This window comes from Periplaneta americana, chromosome 16, assembly GCF_040183065.1.
Source record: "Periplaneta americana isolate PAMFEO1 chromosome 16, P.americana_PAMFEO1_priV1, whole genome shotgun sequence".
NCBI lineage: Eukaryota > Metazoa > Arthropoda > Insecta > Blattodea > Blattidae > Periplaneta > Periplaneta americana.
The window spans coordinates 160,240,137-160,259,276 of NC_091132.1; the positions used below are offsets into that span (position 1 = coordinate 160,240,137).

The window sequence follows — 19,140 nt, forward strand, 5'->3', positions numbered from 1 at the left end:
GCGCCGGCACATGGGGATTCCCCATGGTCAGCACCACCGCACTTTGCACAGGGTATGATGTTGTTTGTGCAACGTTTTTGCGTATGTTCGAACCGTTGGCACCTAAAACACCGCATTGGATTCGGCACATACGCACGCACAGGGACACGCTCGTACCCAACAAAGATATATTCTGGCAAGAGAGACGTTTCAAAGGCCAGAAAGACTGTGCTCAGGGGTTCAGTCCGTCCGTCCCGCTTACGCAGTAAACGGTAAGCCTTAGACACGGACTGTTCCGCCAGCTCTAATTGGATCTCTTCGTCGGACATACCATCTAGAGAATCCGTATGCACAACACCTCGCGTGGTGTTCAGCGAGGAATGTCGCTCTACTCTGATTGGGTATGATCCCAGCAACTTCGCTCTCAACAGTGTTTCACTCTGTTTTGCAGATGCAGTCTCAACAAGGAGACTACCATTCCGGAGTCGAGTTGCATTTCTGATCTTGCCGAGTCCGTCGAGCGCGCGTCTCACGTAAAATGGACTAATGTTTTTTATTGTTTTTTCCGTCCCATCCAACGTGATACTAATAAACTTTGGAGGCGGCACTTTAATTATTACCTTCTCAGGGTCCAATTCCATTGCAGTGTTCGCCTTATTAACTTCAGTTGTGCTGTCTTTTACTATTTTCATTTTCTTTTGTTGCTGTTTTTCTGGAGGGGAAGAGGAGCGCGAAGAGGCCATTTTGAACTGCCCCCCCTAAGGAACCGTCGGCGTCAGCCTGCCACCGGGGGGGGGGCCGGTCTGTGCCGGCCGTGGGGACCCCCCCCCCCCACAGCCCAATCCCAAGCAACCCACTTCACGCAAGTTACCCTTCAAACTGGTCATTACACACCTAATGGCAAGTCTTACACCAGAGGCGTGTCGCAGTTTTATGCCCCTACCACGGGAATAACCGCCCGTGGCTCCCCACTCTACACTGAACACAACCGCCAGACTACTTCGGCTAACTCCGACCTACCCTCCCAAAGCCGGAGCAATCCGAGACCGCACGCAGCTTCAGGGGACTTGTGGTTGATTACACTGCGACACCCATACGTCAACGGTAACACGTCGCAGCGATATATCCGCCCCGGCGAGCAGAGTCGGTCACCGGGACGTTTAAGTCGCTCCGGGCCCCCATTGGGACTCTACGTGAGTGTACATGACTACTGGTCTGGGCTCCGCACCTAGACTTGCTTACAGGGGCAGTATGAAGGGTCCACTATTGCTTCGTTGCTGGGCGCCCTGTCGGGCCACACAAGTTGGAAGTCGCGCTCGAAACCGTGGGACAGGACCACGGAGATAGGAAAGATCCCCACTGCTGAGACGGGAGTTATAAACCTAAGAAACTTAACCTAATAATAGATATAAGAATTAGAAGGGGAAGAATGAAGCCTCATCAGCCACTGTTAACAAATCCCGTCATGGTGGCGGACGTGGCAAGAACAAAAACAGTGGGGATGGAGAGCTGAAAATGGCTGTGATGATGTGGTGGGCATTCCGCATGCAATGGCGGCCGGCGGAGAGAAATAGTGATGAAAAAGAAGAGAGAACGAAGAGGACTGGTTGGTGATAGGACGAAAAATGTCCGAAAAGAAGAGCACGAGAGCCACCATTGCACCCCCCGGTCACCACTTGGAGGAACCCACCTCGACCGGGGATCTAAAAGAGGTAGAGCAACACTACCAGGGACGTTGAGATGCAAATATGATTGCCGATTACTGTTGAAGTATCGCAGAGAATACTCGAGGACTTCACAAACAGTAAGATTCCATGGAAAGAGAAAAAGCGAAAACGAGGACGTCTAACATAGGCTACATTCTGAATGTGAGCTCTCTGCTCTTATAATTTAGTTTAGTAAAATGTTTTGCATGTACAGAATATAGGCATAATGTTTCTGTGAATTCTTAACAGTTTATTTTATTGTTATACATCGTAGGAAAAAATAGATGAATGTGTTAACGAATCAGATACACAAAATAATTGTATGATGTCTACGGACACGTTGTAACTTATAATTTTATTTTGTGGCAAAATAACGTTTTGCTAAATTGCCAAAAAATCTGACGTGGTACGGCAAAACACAATGCATTTTTGAATTCAGCACACCGAAATTAGTAAAAGATGCATTTTTACATTTATACTGCAGAAAAAAAGTTCTCATTTGTTCCCTAGTGTAATTACACCCAATTTCACGATATCCCATAACCGCAGCAATTTGCAATATATCAACAGTGAAATTACGACTGTAAGAAAGAATATAATGCAATAGGACTCTACTGTAGTAGAATTTAATCGCACCATGTACCTATTCTGAAACAATCTGAACATTCTATTTTTGTCGCCATATTAGTAGTGTAATTTATGAAAATGTTAAAACATAGCCTAAATCTTTATAAAGTAATGGGATAATATCAGTACATAGACTTACAAATAAAACACAATTACTTATTTCAAACCGCAAAAGTATTCAGAATTTTAGATAAAGGCACAGAGAAAACAGAAAGTAGTTGTTTCCTTAAGAACAACATAGTACGAAGCTCACTGTAGGAATTAGGAATGTGTAGCTTGGCAACCATTAAGAGCGAGTGTAGCAGGCAATTTCGTTTTCAAATTTAAAACATGAAGCTAGAAAGAGTTTAACATTAGACTTGTCTACAATATGACATAACCTGCAATAGCAAATAGTGATGAGATTTTTTTGTCTCTATCACAGACCAAAGACGCAGTGTATAAACCAATCAAAATATAAGATAAACACAGGAAGAACACACAGTACATTCATTGTTCTCCACTAACCTCTGGTTCACGTTTCACCACAGGGAACGAAATTGGCTCCGGTTCTTCCTCAGATTTCACTTTAGATGTGAGGTCATAGCTTTGGTCAACATGTTCCTCCTTTATAGCACTAGTGTTCTGATCCAAAAAATTTCGTTCCTGCAGTAAAACGAGACAGTCAATTGGGTACGGCACTTTTGGATTATTTTACATTTGAATATCGCTTTATTTTGGTAAACATTAAGAAAGGATGACGTCACATGGCCGACATAAAGATGACATAACAATAAGTAAACAAAATTAATATCATGAAAACAATAATTACACACAATTTCACGATATCCCACATTCGCACCAATTTACTGTATACCGACACCGAAATTAGATTGCAAGAAATAATATAATGTATGTGATTTAACAGTAAATGTTTTCTCCAGTTTAGATATTCCGGTAGTACTTTTTTACAGTATTCAGAATTCACTGCATTCACATTTGTGAATCAGATTCGACGGTTATCATTTGAGAATAACAATTAAAAAACGCGATAGACTTTTAAAAAATTACTGTGAGTGTTACTAATTCTTCGTATCACATCTTGGCCACATTAAATCCCTTTTTGTACATTGCAGATCATTCCACCATCGAATAAATATACCAACTATATCAATACATTTTTATTAATTTATTGATTATAAATTGTTTTGCATATTTTCTGGCTTCCAGGATAATCGACAGGTCTACATTCTTCTTTCCTCAGCATGGTATGCAAACGAATTCATAAAAAGAAATCACGGAAAATATAGCGCACGGGTGCCTTTGGTGATTTTGGAAGTGAAAACTGCTGAATTTGTAAGGGATTTAGAGCGAAGCTAGAGTTGAAAATGGAAGAATTTTACAGCGATATATTTTGGAGGAAAAAATTATTAGAAAATGCAGTAAATTACGTTTCCACTCAGTGGTTGTCGTATTGGAACTGAATATGTTACGTTAGGAAAGGTAGGTACCAAAGACACGATGCACTGTAATGTGAAAACCGCATACTTGTATTAATGGAATAAGCACTTTAAAAATAATCAGATAAAAAAAGTATAATGAAAAAATACACATTTTTTGAAATGCAACTTCGTTTGCACATCCCCCATTAGGATAATTTCTCAGTCACCAGCAATGATAACGTCACTAACAAAAAGTCACCACCTTAAAAATCTGCACTCAGTCGCTGTCACCTTCTAAGAAGCTAACTTGATCTACCTAATAATGATGGTCTTACCTTGAAGACTACGATCATAGTCTCTACTGATTTTTTTCCTAAATCTTTACAATTGCGATACCATAGGAAGGAGACCAGCAACAAAAGGCATATTCTTAGTCAATTTTGAGTATATGCAAACCCTACCAAGAGCTTAAAATAACTAACCTAATATAACCTAACCTGTCACCGATTCGTATATGCAAGGCATAACAAAAGCCTTAACTCACCTAACCTCTCAGAGCTTCGTACATGCTAGGCATACCAAAATCATAACGTATACTAACCTAACCTGTATTAGATTCGTAACAGAAATACGAAAGAACTGTATCGTGATATTAACACTTACAACATAAAAAATTCGAGTGTACGCTAGAGTGAAACTTTCCATGTTATGTTGCTATGAATAAGGAAACAGTTGTAAAATAGTTGAAAATGTATAAGCGAAGTGGGAAGTGAAATATCTATTCGGTACTTTTTCCAAAATGGCAACAATATACTCTGTATATAAACAAAATTAAGGGCCGTATTAATAGTTAATTTATTTAAAAGTAAATTAATCAAATTAGAGCTGAAATCTAGGACATAGTAGAGGAAATGATACACACAATTACTATTATTATCAGGTTATATAAATATTAATTTCTTACAGCTATTCCATGCGGAAAGGCAGCACTCATCTCACTTTCACAGCTTATTATGGGAAAAGTGATCAGCACTGGAGATTCTTCAGATTTTCTTTCTGATACGTTATCATAATTGTGGCAATCCATTTTGATATCAATGCAATTGCAACAATTTTTTCTTTTCTAGGTCTCAAACACAAATCACACCAACATGCAACCAACACTTTCGCGGGGAACCAACTCTGTAGTTAGCATCAATGTTGACAATGTTTGCTAATGAAATTACCTACACTAGATCGTCAAATGACACGATATTGCACCAAAATTCCCTGTGTTTCAAAAATAAGTACAGCGAAGGATACACACAGAAAAATCAACACAAATTAAACATTACGTTAAAATTTAAACTTTTCTTGCTTGGCTAAGCTGAGTTTTCTGGTGTTGAGCGAAGCCATAACCGTACACTGCTTATCATATCTGTCGTCGGTTCGAAGAATACACACCTTGACTTATCGTCTATCCCTTACTGTGCACTCATCAATGCTACTATTTTTTGTTTTCAGCCTGTTCCTAAGAGTGGTTTTTAAGTTTTTCAATGTACTGAAAACTCATCCAACTGAGGCATTTAATCACATTATAGCTTTGTGATATGTAAATGATATTTGTTTCATCTAAGCATACTTCGTTCCCATTTTAGGGTCAATTACTAATGTTAGGTGAATAAAAGAAATGTATCTTGAATTTTTACATTGACAGACATGTATATATTTTTAAGAATATTTCTTCGTTATGTAACCCATGTAGTACACACCTGTGGAGTAACGGTCAGCGCGTCTGGCCACGAAACCAGGTGGCTCGGGTTCGAATCCCGGTCGGGGCAAGTTACCTGGTTGAGGATTTTTCCGGGGTTTTCCCTCAACCCAATACGAGCAAATGCTGGGTAACTTTCGGTGCTGGACAGCGGACTCATCATCGGCATTATCACCTTCATTTCATCCAGACACTGAGATGTTGATAGAGCGTCGTAAAATAACCCAATTAAAAAAAATGTAACACATATTCGAGCGCTATTCATAAAGTAACTTTCGTTTTCATATAGCGTGCGTAACAACAGCGAAGTGGCTCCGCTCTTGCGGTGGAGTGTACCTTGCAGAAGTACGCGTCGAGCAGCGGTAAAGTCAAGGTCGTGTTTTGTTCCTATCTGAGCCACGTGCTGTCAAAAAGTATGCTGCAATCACAAATCCTGACAGTTGTGAGGTACGTTTTGTAATAAGATTTCTTGTGATCAAAAACTGTATAGCTAGTGAAATCCATCGCCAGCTTTGTGAAGTTTATGGGCCAGAGGTATTGAGTGATGGTGGTGTAAGACAAAGGTGCCGTATGTTCAAAAATGGGCGAACTAATGTCCATGATAAAGAGGGAAGTGGTCGATCTAGTATCGTGAGTGCAGATCTGATTCGTTTGATTGACGAAAGGGTTAGAGCAAACCGCAGTTTCACCATGTCGGAGCTTAGTGAGTATTTTTCACAGATTAGTCGTACTCTTCTGTACAAAGTCATTACCGAAGATTTCAGCTACCGGAAAATTTCTGACAGATGAGTATCTAAACTCCTTTCTGAGCGTTACGAAAGAGAACGTGATGCTTTTGTCGATTAGATTGTGACAGGAGATGAGACTTGGGTGCGGTATGTGAATGCAGAAACAAAGCTTCAATCAATGCAGTGGGGCCATACTCACTTCCCGAAAAAAAACCCACACAGTGTCGTCAAACACTTTCCACAAGGAAACTTATGGCAACTGTCTTCTGGGACAGAAAAGGAATTTTGATAGTGGAATTCTTGGAGAGTAATGCCACAATTTCAAAGCTCGTCAAACGCTACAAGTGTCTCAATGTGACTGGAAACTATATGGAAAAACAAAACAGAGTGTATACTTTCAAACGTATTGTAACCGAATTCTGTAACTTCAATCACAGATCTGTAAAAAAAAATAAACGGAAGTTACCCTTGTACAATGTAATGGTAATAGGATAATTCACGGTAATGGAATATCATTGAAGTCCTTTTTTGCAATTTATATATACCGCATATATGGGCAAAGGTGCCTCATTTGAGAATTGGTGCCTCACCGGTTTTGGCAATGCTTATCGCTCTGTATGACATAAGCGTCTTACTCCCTTTTCTCCTCTACTCGTAGCTATATGTTCAGTTAACAATGGTGGAATCATGGTTTATCAAAGTAGTATGTATGAAATGAAAACGACTCTCATGTAGAATGGGAAAAGTTCTTTTGCTGTTTAGAAGGAGAGAACATACTGTACACTGTCTGTTAAGCTCGAAAATCGTAGCTTCTGGTTCGACCGTGTAAATTATATGGTAAATAACATACGCATATGTTAAATGTAATTTACATAGCGTCAGAAAACTAATTTTTACATGATTTACACGCGGTGTAATAAATTAATTTCATTTTAATAAAATGTCATCACAATATAACTGGCAAGCACTTGTTTTAAATAATTTAATTTATAATCACAGAAAGGAAAATAATTTGAGTGGTGAAATGTAACATACATACGAGATGTTTAGAAAAAGACTATAATATTTTAAAACGTGGTAGTAGGTCCATTCTTAAAAACATGGGAAAAGTGTAATAAACATGGGTACTAAAATAAATATTTTTGAAGAAACAAGGACTGTGAAATTCGTACTGTAACAACAACTAACATAAATTTATTTCAAGAAACAAGGACTGTGAAATTGGTACTGTAACAACACCATATCTTCCAATGTCAGCATTTTGCATGTATCCTATTGTAATACAGTACACTAAAGTGTAAATAGATGGGACATATTCGAAGAGAAACGAGTAAAGAGCTCACATGAAAATATATGCTGTTGTACAGTAGGCTTAGGCTTACCTACCAATTTAAGAATCCTTGTATCTTCAAAGAAATTAATTTTTGGAGCATTTTTATTATACTTCTTATATTGTTTGTATGAATTATTCTACCTCTTCACAAAATATCATAATTCTTTTTTTCCTAACACCGTGCATGACTAGCATAACACAGTACAATATAATCACGAAAAATCTACAAGTGTGTAGTAAAAGTCAAAGGTGTCGCCTCTGGGAAAGTGTGCACAAAGAGTTCTCAAAAGGACAATAGATTCTGTTTCTTCTATTTTAATATTGGCCCTACACATAGGACTCCTTCTGTCAGCAGTTGGAACCAGTTACCTAGATGAGGTTATCCCGGTATTTTCCCTCAACCCATTTCGAGCAAATGCTGGGTAACTTTCGGCGTTGCATTGGACCCTGGATTCATTTCGCCAACATTATCACCATCTCATACAGATACTATATAACCATAGCAGTTGAAAAGTTTTGTAAAATAACCAATTAAACAAATCGTCGAGAGCTTTGAAGACTAAAACGTGTAAACTCTGGTATATGTATCAGCGTGGCGATTAGCTAAGTGATAGGTGGAAACACTGTGCGGTATCGGTGAATCGTTTCAAATGATAGAAAATATTACAATACTTGATATGAAGAACACGTATGAATTACCGCAAGTAACGCACATTGTGGTCTGGGAACTCGAGTTAACAATTATTTAACACTTTGTTTATTTAATCTGTTAGAGCAAGTTGTGATTTCATTCCTTAATTTTACATTTATAGCAAATTACACATTTTACGCGTACTGTACGCATCGTGTAGAAATTAATTTTACGTGCAACTTCTCACGTCTGCGTAATACGCACTAATAAATGTTATACGACATTATTCCTTAAACAAACTGGATTAAAAGGTATGAGAAATTAAATATTGTTTGTACGTACTGTTTCCCAAAGAAATTTATAAATATCAAATGTGTGTAGAATATGAAATATCATTTTCTGAAATTATTTTTAGGTCGAGAATGTGCACATCTATTAAGTAATCTTCAAAAAACGCCAGAATATTCAAGAGAATAAATGTAGACAATGTGATGGAATATTATTGGCTAGTTACGCAATTAGTCGGGCACTCGCCTGTGATTTAAATCAATTCAGTGACTGAGAAACAGTAGAGAGGTTTATGATTAAAGCGTCCGAATTAATTTGCCCAAGTTGAATAAAAGTTTTCGAGAATATTACGATTACGATAAGTTGACGCAGTCTGCTCTCCTAGCAAACGAACTATTTCAAATCGAGTGCCTCATGTAACAGAAAATTGTGCCCATGTATGGTATTACAGTAATCCCCCCCTTACCAGAGGAATCAGTATCCACAATTTCGGTTATCCGCAACCAATCTCTGCGATCATTTTCTTACGTACTTCAGCACCTACAATCTATATGAAGATTTTCATAGAAAATGTAGAATTTAGTTGTATCATATAAGTGTAATGAAATAATGTTAACATTTTATTGGTCAAGGTAGAATATCCACCGGTCCCTGAACGAATATTGCACACTTTTATCACTGCCAATGTGGCGTTATAAACCAATTTCCAATACGTTTATGACAGTCACGAGACATTTCAATTCTTACTGTACTATATATGTATGTAATATATATATATATATATGGAATTATCGCTATATTAACACATTTACCATATCACAAGACAACTACGTTATACTTTAACATTAGACTTAGCTGCAACATGATATAAAAAATAAATGATAATTATAAAGCTACGATGGAAAGTAATGTTATCATTGACGATGTCACAATGGAGTTTTAATATACGGCCATGTTTTTTTTTTTTTTAATTGACGATCTGATTATGTATATTATCGAGTTAATGCGATTAAGTTGAGTGTACTTCTTATTTAGTACTCACCATTTTGTTTTATTTATCATTCGCTTCGACTATTCCTCGAGTAGTGTAAGCTTGTAATTTCTGCTTGTTGTATCCTGGATACTTCATGTAAGAAAATCGGTAAAATTTGACAAGGCGTGTTCAAATCGTACGATGGTACGAGAGTCGAATTATTGGTCGTTATTACGTAACAAACTTGTCTACAAAAATTTGAAATAATCACATACATAACTACGCTAAAGTTAGTTTCTAAAGTCATTCCATGAAGCCAATAATATAAAAGAACGATGTTCTGCAAAATTGAAACTTTACACTCTCTAAACCAAGTATTTTTTTGTGATAGCAGCATTTTCTTACAGTTACTGCAGTGTAGTTCAAAAGCAAAATTCACTTTTGACGATCGTTTGTGAGTTTTAACAGTCAATTGTTTGAATAATTGTTTGTTTTTCACAATGCACACGACTCCTTGGATCTTCTGATGGAAGTCAGTAAGTTATATCCCCTACAAAACAGAAACAATTTTTTCTACACTTTTTAGTAATGATATAATATCTATCCACGTTATATTCTGTCGTATATTTTCCTCATGTTGCACAATTCTACCACCACTCGTTTTCATACCGGTACTCGAAATAATGTCTGCCACGAATGTACAAATTTATAACATGTCACCCTTTTCAGGACTACGTATTCCGACACCTATTATTATGTTTATAGACTATTATCATAAAACAGTCCCTACAATTCTACAGATAGATGATTTTGACCGTTGATTTGTAACTTGCCTTCTTGGCTAAGGTGTCGGACAAATAATGAGATGGAAATGTTCTTGGATCGAATCCGAACGTCGGCAGTGGTGAGTAAATAAATTGCAGAATTGTAATACTGTATAATATATATATATATATATATATATATAATTATAAACATACAAGATACAAGATATGTAAAAAACGAAGAACATAAAAGAGAAAGATGGGAGTAAAGGGAACTAAATAGAAAGAGAAGGAAGAGAGAAAGAGAGAGGAGATAAGACAATAATTTTAATTAAATAGTAATATTTCGGTAATAATGACATCATCAATGACATCATATATTTCCATCGTATCTTCAAATATACAGAGTTAGGCTGTGTCTCAAAGCTCAAGCCCATATTACACCCTAGTGACAATACTTATTTCTTTGAGAGATGGGACATGACAGAAGCGTTGCGATCGGAAAAACAACTGAATGTCACATAGCATGGTAGGTCTATTGTTATGGTAATGACGGTTGAGTTTCCAAACTTACCATTCCCACGTAGCGAGTGCTTAGTAACTCTCTTGGCGACATTTATTGTGCACACAATGTTAGCATTGGTACGTTTCGTCTTTGATTCTCTGTCGATGTTTGTATTGTTTTCTAAACTTCGCGTCAATTGTCAATGAATGTTTTAACGTCAGCTATGTTAACGTCAATTGCTAGCTTCCAACAGCTGGCAAAGTGGTAGTCCATATTTGCAACATAGCACTGTAGTTCCAAGCTCGGCCGCTTAACTGTCTTTTTTTTTTTTTTTTGAGTTTTAAGATGTTTTTATTAAAAGTACCAGATCTCTTGGACCCTTGCCTTTTACAAAAATATGGTTTTATAAATTGAAGTATAAATAGGTTTTGTTAAAGAAAGTTGATTACTAAGACCGACTTAACTGTCATGTTCCATCTTTAAAAAAAACAAGTATAGCAACTAGGTGACATGTAAACTACACACTAGGGAGAATTGGAAATGTATGCTTGAAAAATAGCCTGTTTCATAGACTATTCTTCTAAAAGCTATGACAATCACGTTGCAGCACTGAATTAAGAAGGCAGTGTCCTAATGCAGTTTCATTACGAGTAATGTGGAAAAGATAAGGGCTTAATATATTACAATAATACTTAAAACATTGTACAGAAGGTACTAACAATGCCAATGTTCAGAGTTGACCTGTTATTCTACATTGCATTTACATTTTTTCACTTCCAAAGCATCTTCAGATTTCATAACCCCAATTGCTGATAAGGAATCCATGTTCGTTTAGTGCACAAGTGATCAATCAAGCAAGCATTTTCGTTTACTACCTACTACGGACTTGATTGCTATGCCCTATGTAGCTTTGGATCATAACTTCTGACGTCACAACCGGCTATTTAGTCAACAATCTAGTTCACATCAGCTGAAAATGTAGCTTTGAGACACTGCCTTAGAGTCTATAATAGCCAAAACACAAGATAAACACTGGAATAAGAGCGATCCTCTCACCTGTGATTCACGTTTCACCACAGGGTACGAAATTGGCATCGGATCTTCCTCAACTTCCACCTCAGACGTGAAAGCTTTTCCTTGGTTCACATATTCTTCGGAGTAATAAGACATCTTGGTTATGCATACGTATAGCAACAAAGACAGTCATTAAATTGCTGCATGCAGTATCTCCTTTCTCGTTATGACACAAGCACTGCCGTCTGGATTGTAAGTGGTGGCAGTGTTGCCAACACATAAATTATATTCCCGTCAGTAAAACACCTGGAAATCCGTCAGAATCCGTCAAAATTAAAAAAATACCCACTCAATATACCTACTTATATATATAAATAAAAAAGCAAATTTTAACACAACTTAACAATCTTGATTAAAGTAATAATTCATCCACATAATCTGCCTCTAGTTCTGCAGTTGATGTGCTGGGTTGGTCCACGCTGCGGTACGCTGCCATTGTGCCAATTTGGTTGAGAATAGTGATGGGGTAAAACGTGATTTTTCACTCACCGGTGAAGTAGTGATTGCTCTTTTTCAATCACGGTGATTTAAAGTAGTGATCCAGTGATTAGAAGCGATTTTCAACAGCCTGTGACACTGCCATCGTGATCTAATACAGGCCGTAAGGCAGACCACGTGACTCGCATAACAGCTGATCGCGAAAGGCGGTCTTTCAACCATATGAATTAGTTGCAGTGCATGAAGAATAACATATATTTCTCTGAAATGCAGTGCAATTGCGTCAGTAAAATTTTAAACAGTGATTGTGAGACACTTGAGACACAATTTACTTGCAATTTAAGGTATAATATTATTTTTGGTGTGAAAATTACGTTGTTGCAGGCAAAGTTCGTATGTGTAATACCTGCCTTTATTTCGATTAAATATTGCGCCCTTATGTGGTTAAGTGAAACTTTGGTCTTATAAACAGTAGGCTAAATATGTGTAATAATATATACGTGAAAGTGAAACATTGACTGGCATGTAAAGTAAGTTGTGATTAGGCCTAAGTGCAGCGTTACCGATGTTACTCTTGTCTAATCCATTATTGTTAGTTTACCGTATTTGTCTTATTAAATTTAAATTATTGCGCCCTTTTTATTTGTGAATAACCTACATTATACGAGTAAATAATACGACGTTTGATAATATACACAATTTGAACCAAAACGAGATACATATAGTATATTACGAAAAATTATACCATATAGTTTTCATTACTGTTACAGTATCTAGAATTGTAATTAGTTGAAATAAAGCACTCATGTTTCATTACGAAATTCTTGCACATTCATTTATGCACGTTTCAACAATTTTCAGTTGCATCGCACGCATATTTTAATGTGTTGAAGTTATAGGTTATGTTTATTATATCAGTACTTGCCTTATTTCCATATTCGCAATTATGCATTATAATTAAGCATAACGCTACGTATAACTTATAAATGCAATTTGTCTACACTTCAATTGTATTTATTCGTTTCAGACGGTACTCCAGTCTGAAGTCTGATTAGTTTAATATGTTACTAGGGCTAAACTAGCGCTGAGGTAGTTCCCTTCGTATTCATACATCTTGCATATACAAATTAGTTCGGTTCGTTCAGGATTTTAATATGCCTTGCTTATAGGATCAAATGCATCTCCACAAAAAATAAATTCAACTGTTTTCAGTTCAGAAATTACCGGAACTATACCTCAGCGCTACTAAGTAATATAACGTATGTACATTTCATATGAGGGACTGTGGTGAATTTTCTACCTATAAGTAAGGACGGTAACCGTGTTCTGAAGTTTATCCTAAAAATATATTCTTCTTTATTAAATCTCAAAACCGTTTTCGTTCTCAACTTAAGCCTAAAATGTTGACGCAGGTAGGTTATGTTAACATGGTAAATTCTCTTCACATAAAAATAACACAGTTTTATTTAATTATTCCTGCCACATTATGCAACACATAAATGGAACTTATGCACATATTACATTGAATAAAAATTTAATTGTATTATTTATTTGTTCCCTACTTTACTGGGTTGTAATGAATTGTATTTATCTAACCTACCAGATTAACACACAACTGTACATACACTAATTTCATAGGAGGGACTGTGGTAAATTTTGTACCTACAAGTAAGGAAGGTAGACGTGCTAAATTAAAATTACAATATAAATAATTCTTCTTTATTAAATCTCAAAATAGCTTTCATTCCAAACTTAAAATGTTGATGCAACCAGGTTATGTTACCATGTAAAACTCCGTTCACATTAAAATAACACAGTTTTGTAATTATTTCTGCAACATATTATGCAATAAGAAGTGTGAAGGGGTCTTATACACACATTACACTAAATAAAATTGAGCACCGACACGCTATAAAGTAATATATTTCACTCAGCTCCGTATACTCAAATAGAAAAGCCCGACTCATCGAGTGACGTCACACAACCTGCATTACGGCCTGGTCTAGATCACGATGGCAGTGCCTGTGATTACGACGAGCTGTCTTGGATCAGCTGATCACTAGAGCAGTGATCTAGTGAGTGGCGGCGATTCGGCGATTGGAAATAGGAGTGAGAGTGATTTCTCACTACGAAATGCCAGTACTCCGACTGTTTTTAATGAAATTGTTGGTGAATGTGATTATGATCGTGAAATGCATTGGTGTCAAATTCAAAATAATGAAGGGATAAGATATGGATACATTCAGTGGAGAGAAAAGACTTTTCCCGCTGGGTTGGCCCTGAATGTATAAATTAAGTTGTGTTAGCTGAGGTGATTTTGGAAGCGAAAATCATTGAATTTATGAGGGATTTTTTTTTTTTTTGAAGAGATGCAGTTAATCGTATATGCAAGGCATAATAAAAGCTTAAACTAACCTAACCTAACATAGATTCGTATATGCAAGGTGCACAAGCGGAGTACAAAGGGGAACTACCTCAGCACTAGTTTAGCGTAAGTGGTCTAGAAAAAATGTTACAGTGAAATCAGACATATTAGTTGAAAATATTTAACTTAAATTAAATATGTAATTTTCATTTGGTAGCATTAAAATAAACTGGTAGGAGTAGTTGAACAAAGTAGGCTTACTTCCTTATATTAACCTTAATGAACCTGGCCTCAGTCTTTTTTATTTTTTCCGCATTCCACAGTATTGTTAAACTACTACAGTAAACTGTAAATAATATTAGTAATTCTTCAGAAAAGCTACACTCAATAAGGCTCAATTTTCTTTGGCTTCACTGGCTTCTGTGAGATGTATATTGTGATGTACACGTGGTATAGTTACCTCCCATAAATACAATAGCTATCGTGTAGACCTATGTAGCAATACATTAAAACTTAAAAAGCGTTTGATACTTACCTGTATATTCTAATGCACTGTTGTAGCCCTCCCTCCCACTGCTTACAAATATAACACTCGACAGGTCCAAGACGCAATACTAGGAAACGGTTCTGATGCTTTTAAATGTTTCTTAATTATTCCATGATCGAGTAAATCTGATAATCGCACATTCGGACTGCACTGACAATACTTGCACCGCGCAATACTAGGGTCTCCAGGCACCTCCAACAGTCAATCCTTCACTCTTTCATCACTATTTTCTAAATTTTCAAGTATAGCTCTTATCTTTCTTTTCTGACATGTTAAATCTGTCAATAAAACATTCACAAAGCAGTACAGACACTAATAATCGTTTCACCTTAAAAAATTACAATGTAGGTAACGCGATATAGAATCAAACGTACACTTACGGGGCGCGCTACATTCCACTACACAGAACGCACACAGAATAATTACTTACACTTTGTGATGCAATCAGCTCCGTCTGAAGATTCTGGACACGTGAGTCACCGATTCGTTTTATTAGAATATGGTTAATTTTTTAAACCAATGCTAAGCTATGTGTCCACTTGCTGCAGGCCTGATATGGACAGCTTCTGTTGGGAGCGAGGTCTTATCTGGGATACACTTTTGTTATGCCGACCTTCCACCTCACATTCCAATACACGGTAGTAATCGTGTCTTCAAGTCGCAGGAAAGTTGCAACGTTCATACTCGGCGTAACCGTCAACCTCTGACTTGGTTACGAGGAAATTTGAAACGGAAGATTCCTTAACATCGTATGGTACGGACAGGGTTATTCAAAGAAAAAGTAAGATTCCCCAAAAATTAAATAATTGAAAATGACAGCAGCTAAAAAAAGTCAAAAGCCGCCGATGTAAATCGTAATTTCCGCCAGGAAATCCGTCACCCGTCAAAGCCATTTTTTTCCCGTCCGCTACTTTGAAATTCCGTCAGTTTTGACGGAATTCCCGTCCAGTTGGCAACACTGAGTGGTGGTCTAACTTGCGTTTGGAGAAAGGAATGACTCCTTTCTGTGATTGGCTGCACCATTGAGGGCGTGTCTAGCAATATTACGAGCTCATGGAAGAGTTAAAGGCTGCTCACGGCCTACTGTATAATATTTTGCAAATTATAAAGTGGAATTTATATTAAAGCAGTGAACAGAACTTCTAAAATAATGTATTTTTTAATTGCTAGGATTGGACTTAGTAATTTCAGAAAATATAATTATTGTACGATGTATTAATAAATATCTTATAACTGAATATGTTGTATAGAAAGTGAAATAATGCGTATGGTTTGTGAGATGTTTTAAAATGCAACTTTATTAAATATTTATACGGCACCAATAATATTAAAATTAATTGCGTATTATAGTACGACTTTTTGACAGTAATTTACCAAAACGTGCCTTACGCGATAACATGTAATAATAAATGGCTCTGTTGAATTTCCGAAACAATATTTTGTGGTTTGCATTGTAGACCTGTGATTGCCAATAAGGCCTTCATCATAGGGTATGTGCTTTTTATGATAAAATATTAATTAAAGCAAAAATGAGAAGAAAAAAGTACAGGTAGACCTAATTAGCACAGTTCAAATACAAATAATATTTTGTAATTGAAAAACATAAAGTACCGATAGTAAGTTTAGTTTATTTCATCGAATATTTTAAAAACAAGTCACTGGAACAATTAACACTTTTTGCGGATAAACTGCAGAACATGGATTGCACCCTTTCCGTCTTACTTCAAAATTCCAACCTTGTGCACACAAAATAAATTATTGGCACTGAAAAGTGCCTTTTCGTAAATATAATGATGCGCATTCGACAAACGCAGACAAATCTGCTCTTTTTAGTATTTTTAAGACATAATTTGGTAGGTGCAATCCGTGTTATAAAATGTTCCCTTTTTTTTGAAATTTTAATAAAAAAAAAATTAAATCCATATAGTGCATCACTTATCATTGGAAACAGCAAGAATTATTGGCACACTCATTGCAAACTAGGAGCTGACTAATGTGGCAGAATTTTGAGAAGGGAGATGTACTGTATGTATATTTGTATATTTGTTAGAAAGTATATAAATTTCAATAATGATAATAGCTTTCCAAAATTTAGCAGAGAGCACATTTAGAACTCTGTGTTGTAGAATTAGAATGAAGCAAGAGGTTTATGCAACAGTTCCTTATTGGTAATAGAAAATGTATAACACATAGTCTACATGTTAAAAACACAAATGGGCCTACATGTTTTACGGAAACTGAAATACTATCTTACTGAGAACACTACAAAGGAACTTTCCAACTGGAAAAAAAAGATCGACTTTTGCAATTCATCATATAATTATAAGAAAGGTAGATTACAAAATTACGGTACTGTATAGTTTCCATTACAAATGCACTTTCAGGCCATGATGCCCAACCAATAACTATGCACAATAGTCTTGTTGCAACAAAACACCAGTCTAAAGTTTGGTTGTCATAAATGAAGAATATTTAAAGCACGTTGAATCTAAGTTAAAATATGAAATCTGAGAATCAGGATATAACAATGACATGAATAGTAAATTCGTTGCGTTTCAAAATACATTCTTAAATATCTTTGAATCTATAATAAAATTATAAAAATTGCAACACATCTATAACCAATGGATTACACAAGGCATAAAAATCCCTTGCGAAATTAAGAGCAGTCCAGTGGAGTGTACAGGGCCTCCATAAATGTGAAAGGAATTATCAATGTTTCGATTATTTGTAAATTTGGAATGGGCTGTGGCGACCTATTTGAGGTGAAATAATGTTTGTAAGTAGTTGAATGATTATTCAGTTCATTGAATTTATAAAATTACATTCATTATTCTTTTGTTTATTGGTAATATTGCATTATTTATTTATTTATTTATTTCATCAATCTTTATTCACGTCATGGCGGATTAGATGTCATAAGCTTATTGAATTATAGTTATTATTCTTAATTATTTCATACTGTGGAATATTCTTCAGTTCAGATATTTTTGAAAAGTATTATTTTCTGTTGTTTTAATTCCAACTGTAAGGTATCAAAATATATGAAAACGACACAGTGGTGATGCAAATAAGAAAGCATCAAATTCATAAGCACAATAAGCTTTAGGCTGCAGTGCAAGTCTTTGGGCCTCTCCCCCGTAAAAAAAAATGTACACTAGATGATATATGTTCCAATACATACTTACATAAGTGTTATGCCCGTGTGCAGGTCTTTCACTGCAAACCAGCATTTTTCTATCTTTCCTATTTTGTGCTTTCCTCATATGATCCACATATGTTCTAATAATTATTATTTATCTTCCTCAAATAAATAAAACATCATGTATCATAGGGAAATAATATTTTACTATTTTACCTTGTGCTATCTGGACATAATAATCTTTCATTTTTTCCTCCTACAGTAATAATAATGTGTTTAATATAGCAAACCTACAAATAGGAAATTGCCTGCCCTTTTCTTCTTCTTTTTTCGATCAAGTTAGCCAAAACATTTCACAATGAGTTTAAAACAGAAATCAATCCTGAGTTTTCTTTTTCTGAGAAAATAACAGCACCAGCCCCAGAGTCAATCACAAGTAGAAAAAGTGGACCTTTGGATACTTCCAAGGACTTGAGTGCAGAAGGTGAAAGTTCAGTCATACCTTACGTCAGTGTCAGTTTGCCCAGCATTATTCAGAAAAAAAAAAAAAAATTCCACTCTTTCTCACACACTCGAAGATCATAATAATAGTGTACATACTCAACCTTACCTTTCTGCCTGTCCAGAGGCTTTTCTCTATTCCTGGTGTAAGACATGGGACGTCCACTGCTGTGGAATAATGGTTAGCACATCTGACAGTGTAATGAGCGGGCTCGGTTTCAAATCCTGGTTGGGAGAAGTTACCTGGTTGGGGTTTTTTCCGGAATTTTCCCTCAATCAATTAAAGCAGAATTGCTGGGTAACTTTTGGCGTTGGACCTCGGACTCATTCTGGCATTACTAATTCACATTATTATCATCATCCAAACC

The 19,140-nt window shown here is 36.2% G+C and overlaps 1 protein-coding gene across 3 annotated transcripts in view; it reads right to left on the minus strand.

Annotated features, from left to right (window-relative positions):
- Positions 1 to 11,959, minus strand: part of LOC138691614 (zinc finger protein 98-like) — a 41,588-nt gene extending 29,629 nt beyond the window's left edge. For 2 of the 3 annotated variants that reach the window (XM_069813761.1, XM_069813759.1), the window contains exon 1: positions 11,762 to 11,959. In XM_069813761.1, coding sequence (XP_069669862.1) covers positions 11,762 to 11,875 — 114 coding nt within the window. In that variant the 5' untranslated portion in view covers positions 11,876 to 11,959. Of the gene's footprint in view, positions 1 to 2,819; positions 2,958 to 11,761 lie in introns of all 3 variants that reach the window. The other variant, XM_069813760.1, reaches the window with a different exon arrangement.
- Between the last annotated feature and the right edge of the window lie 7,181 nt (positions 11,960 to 19,140).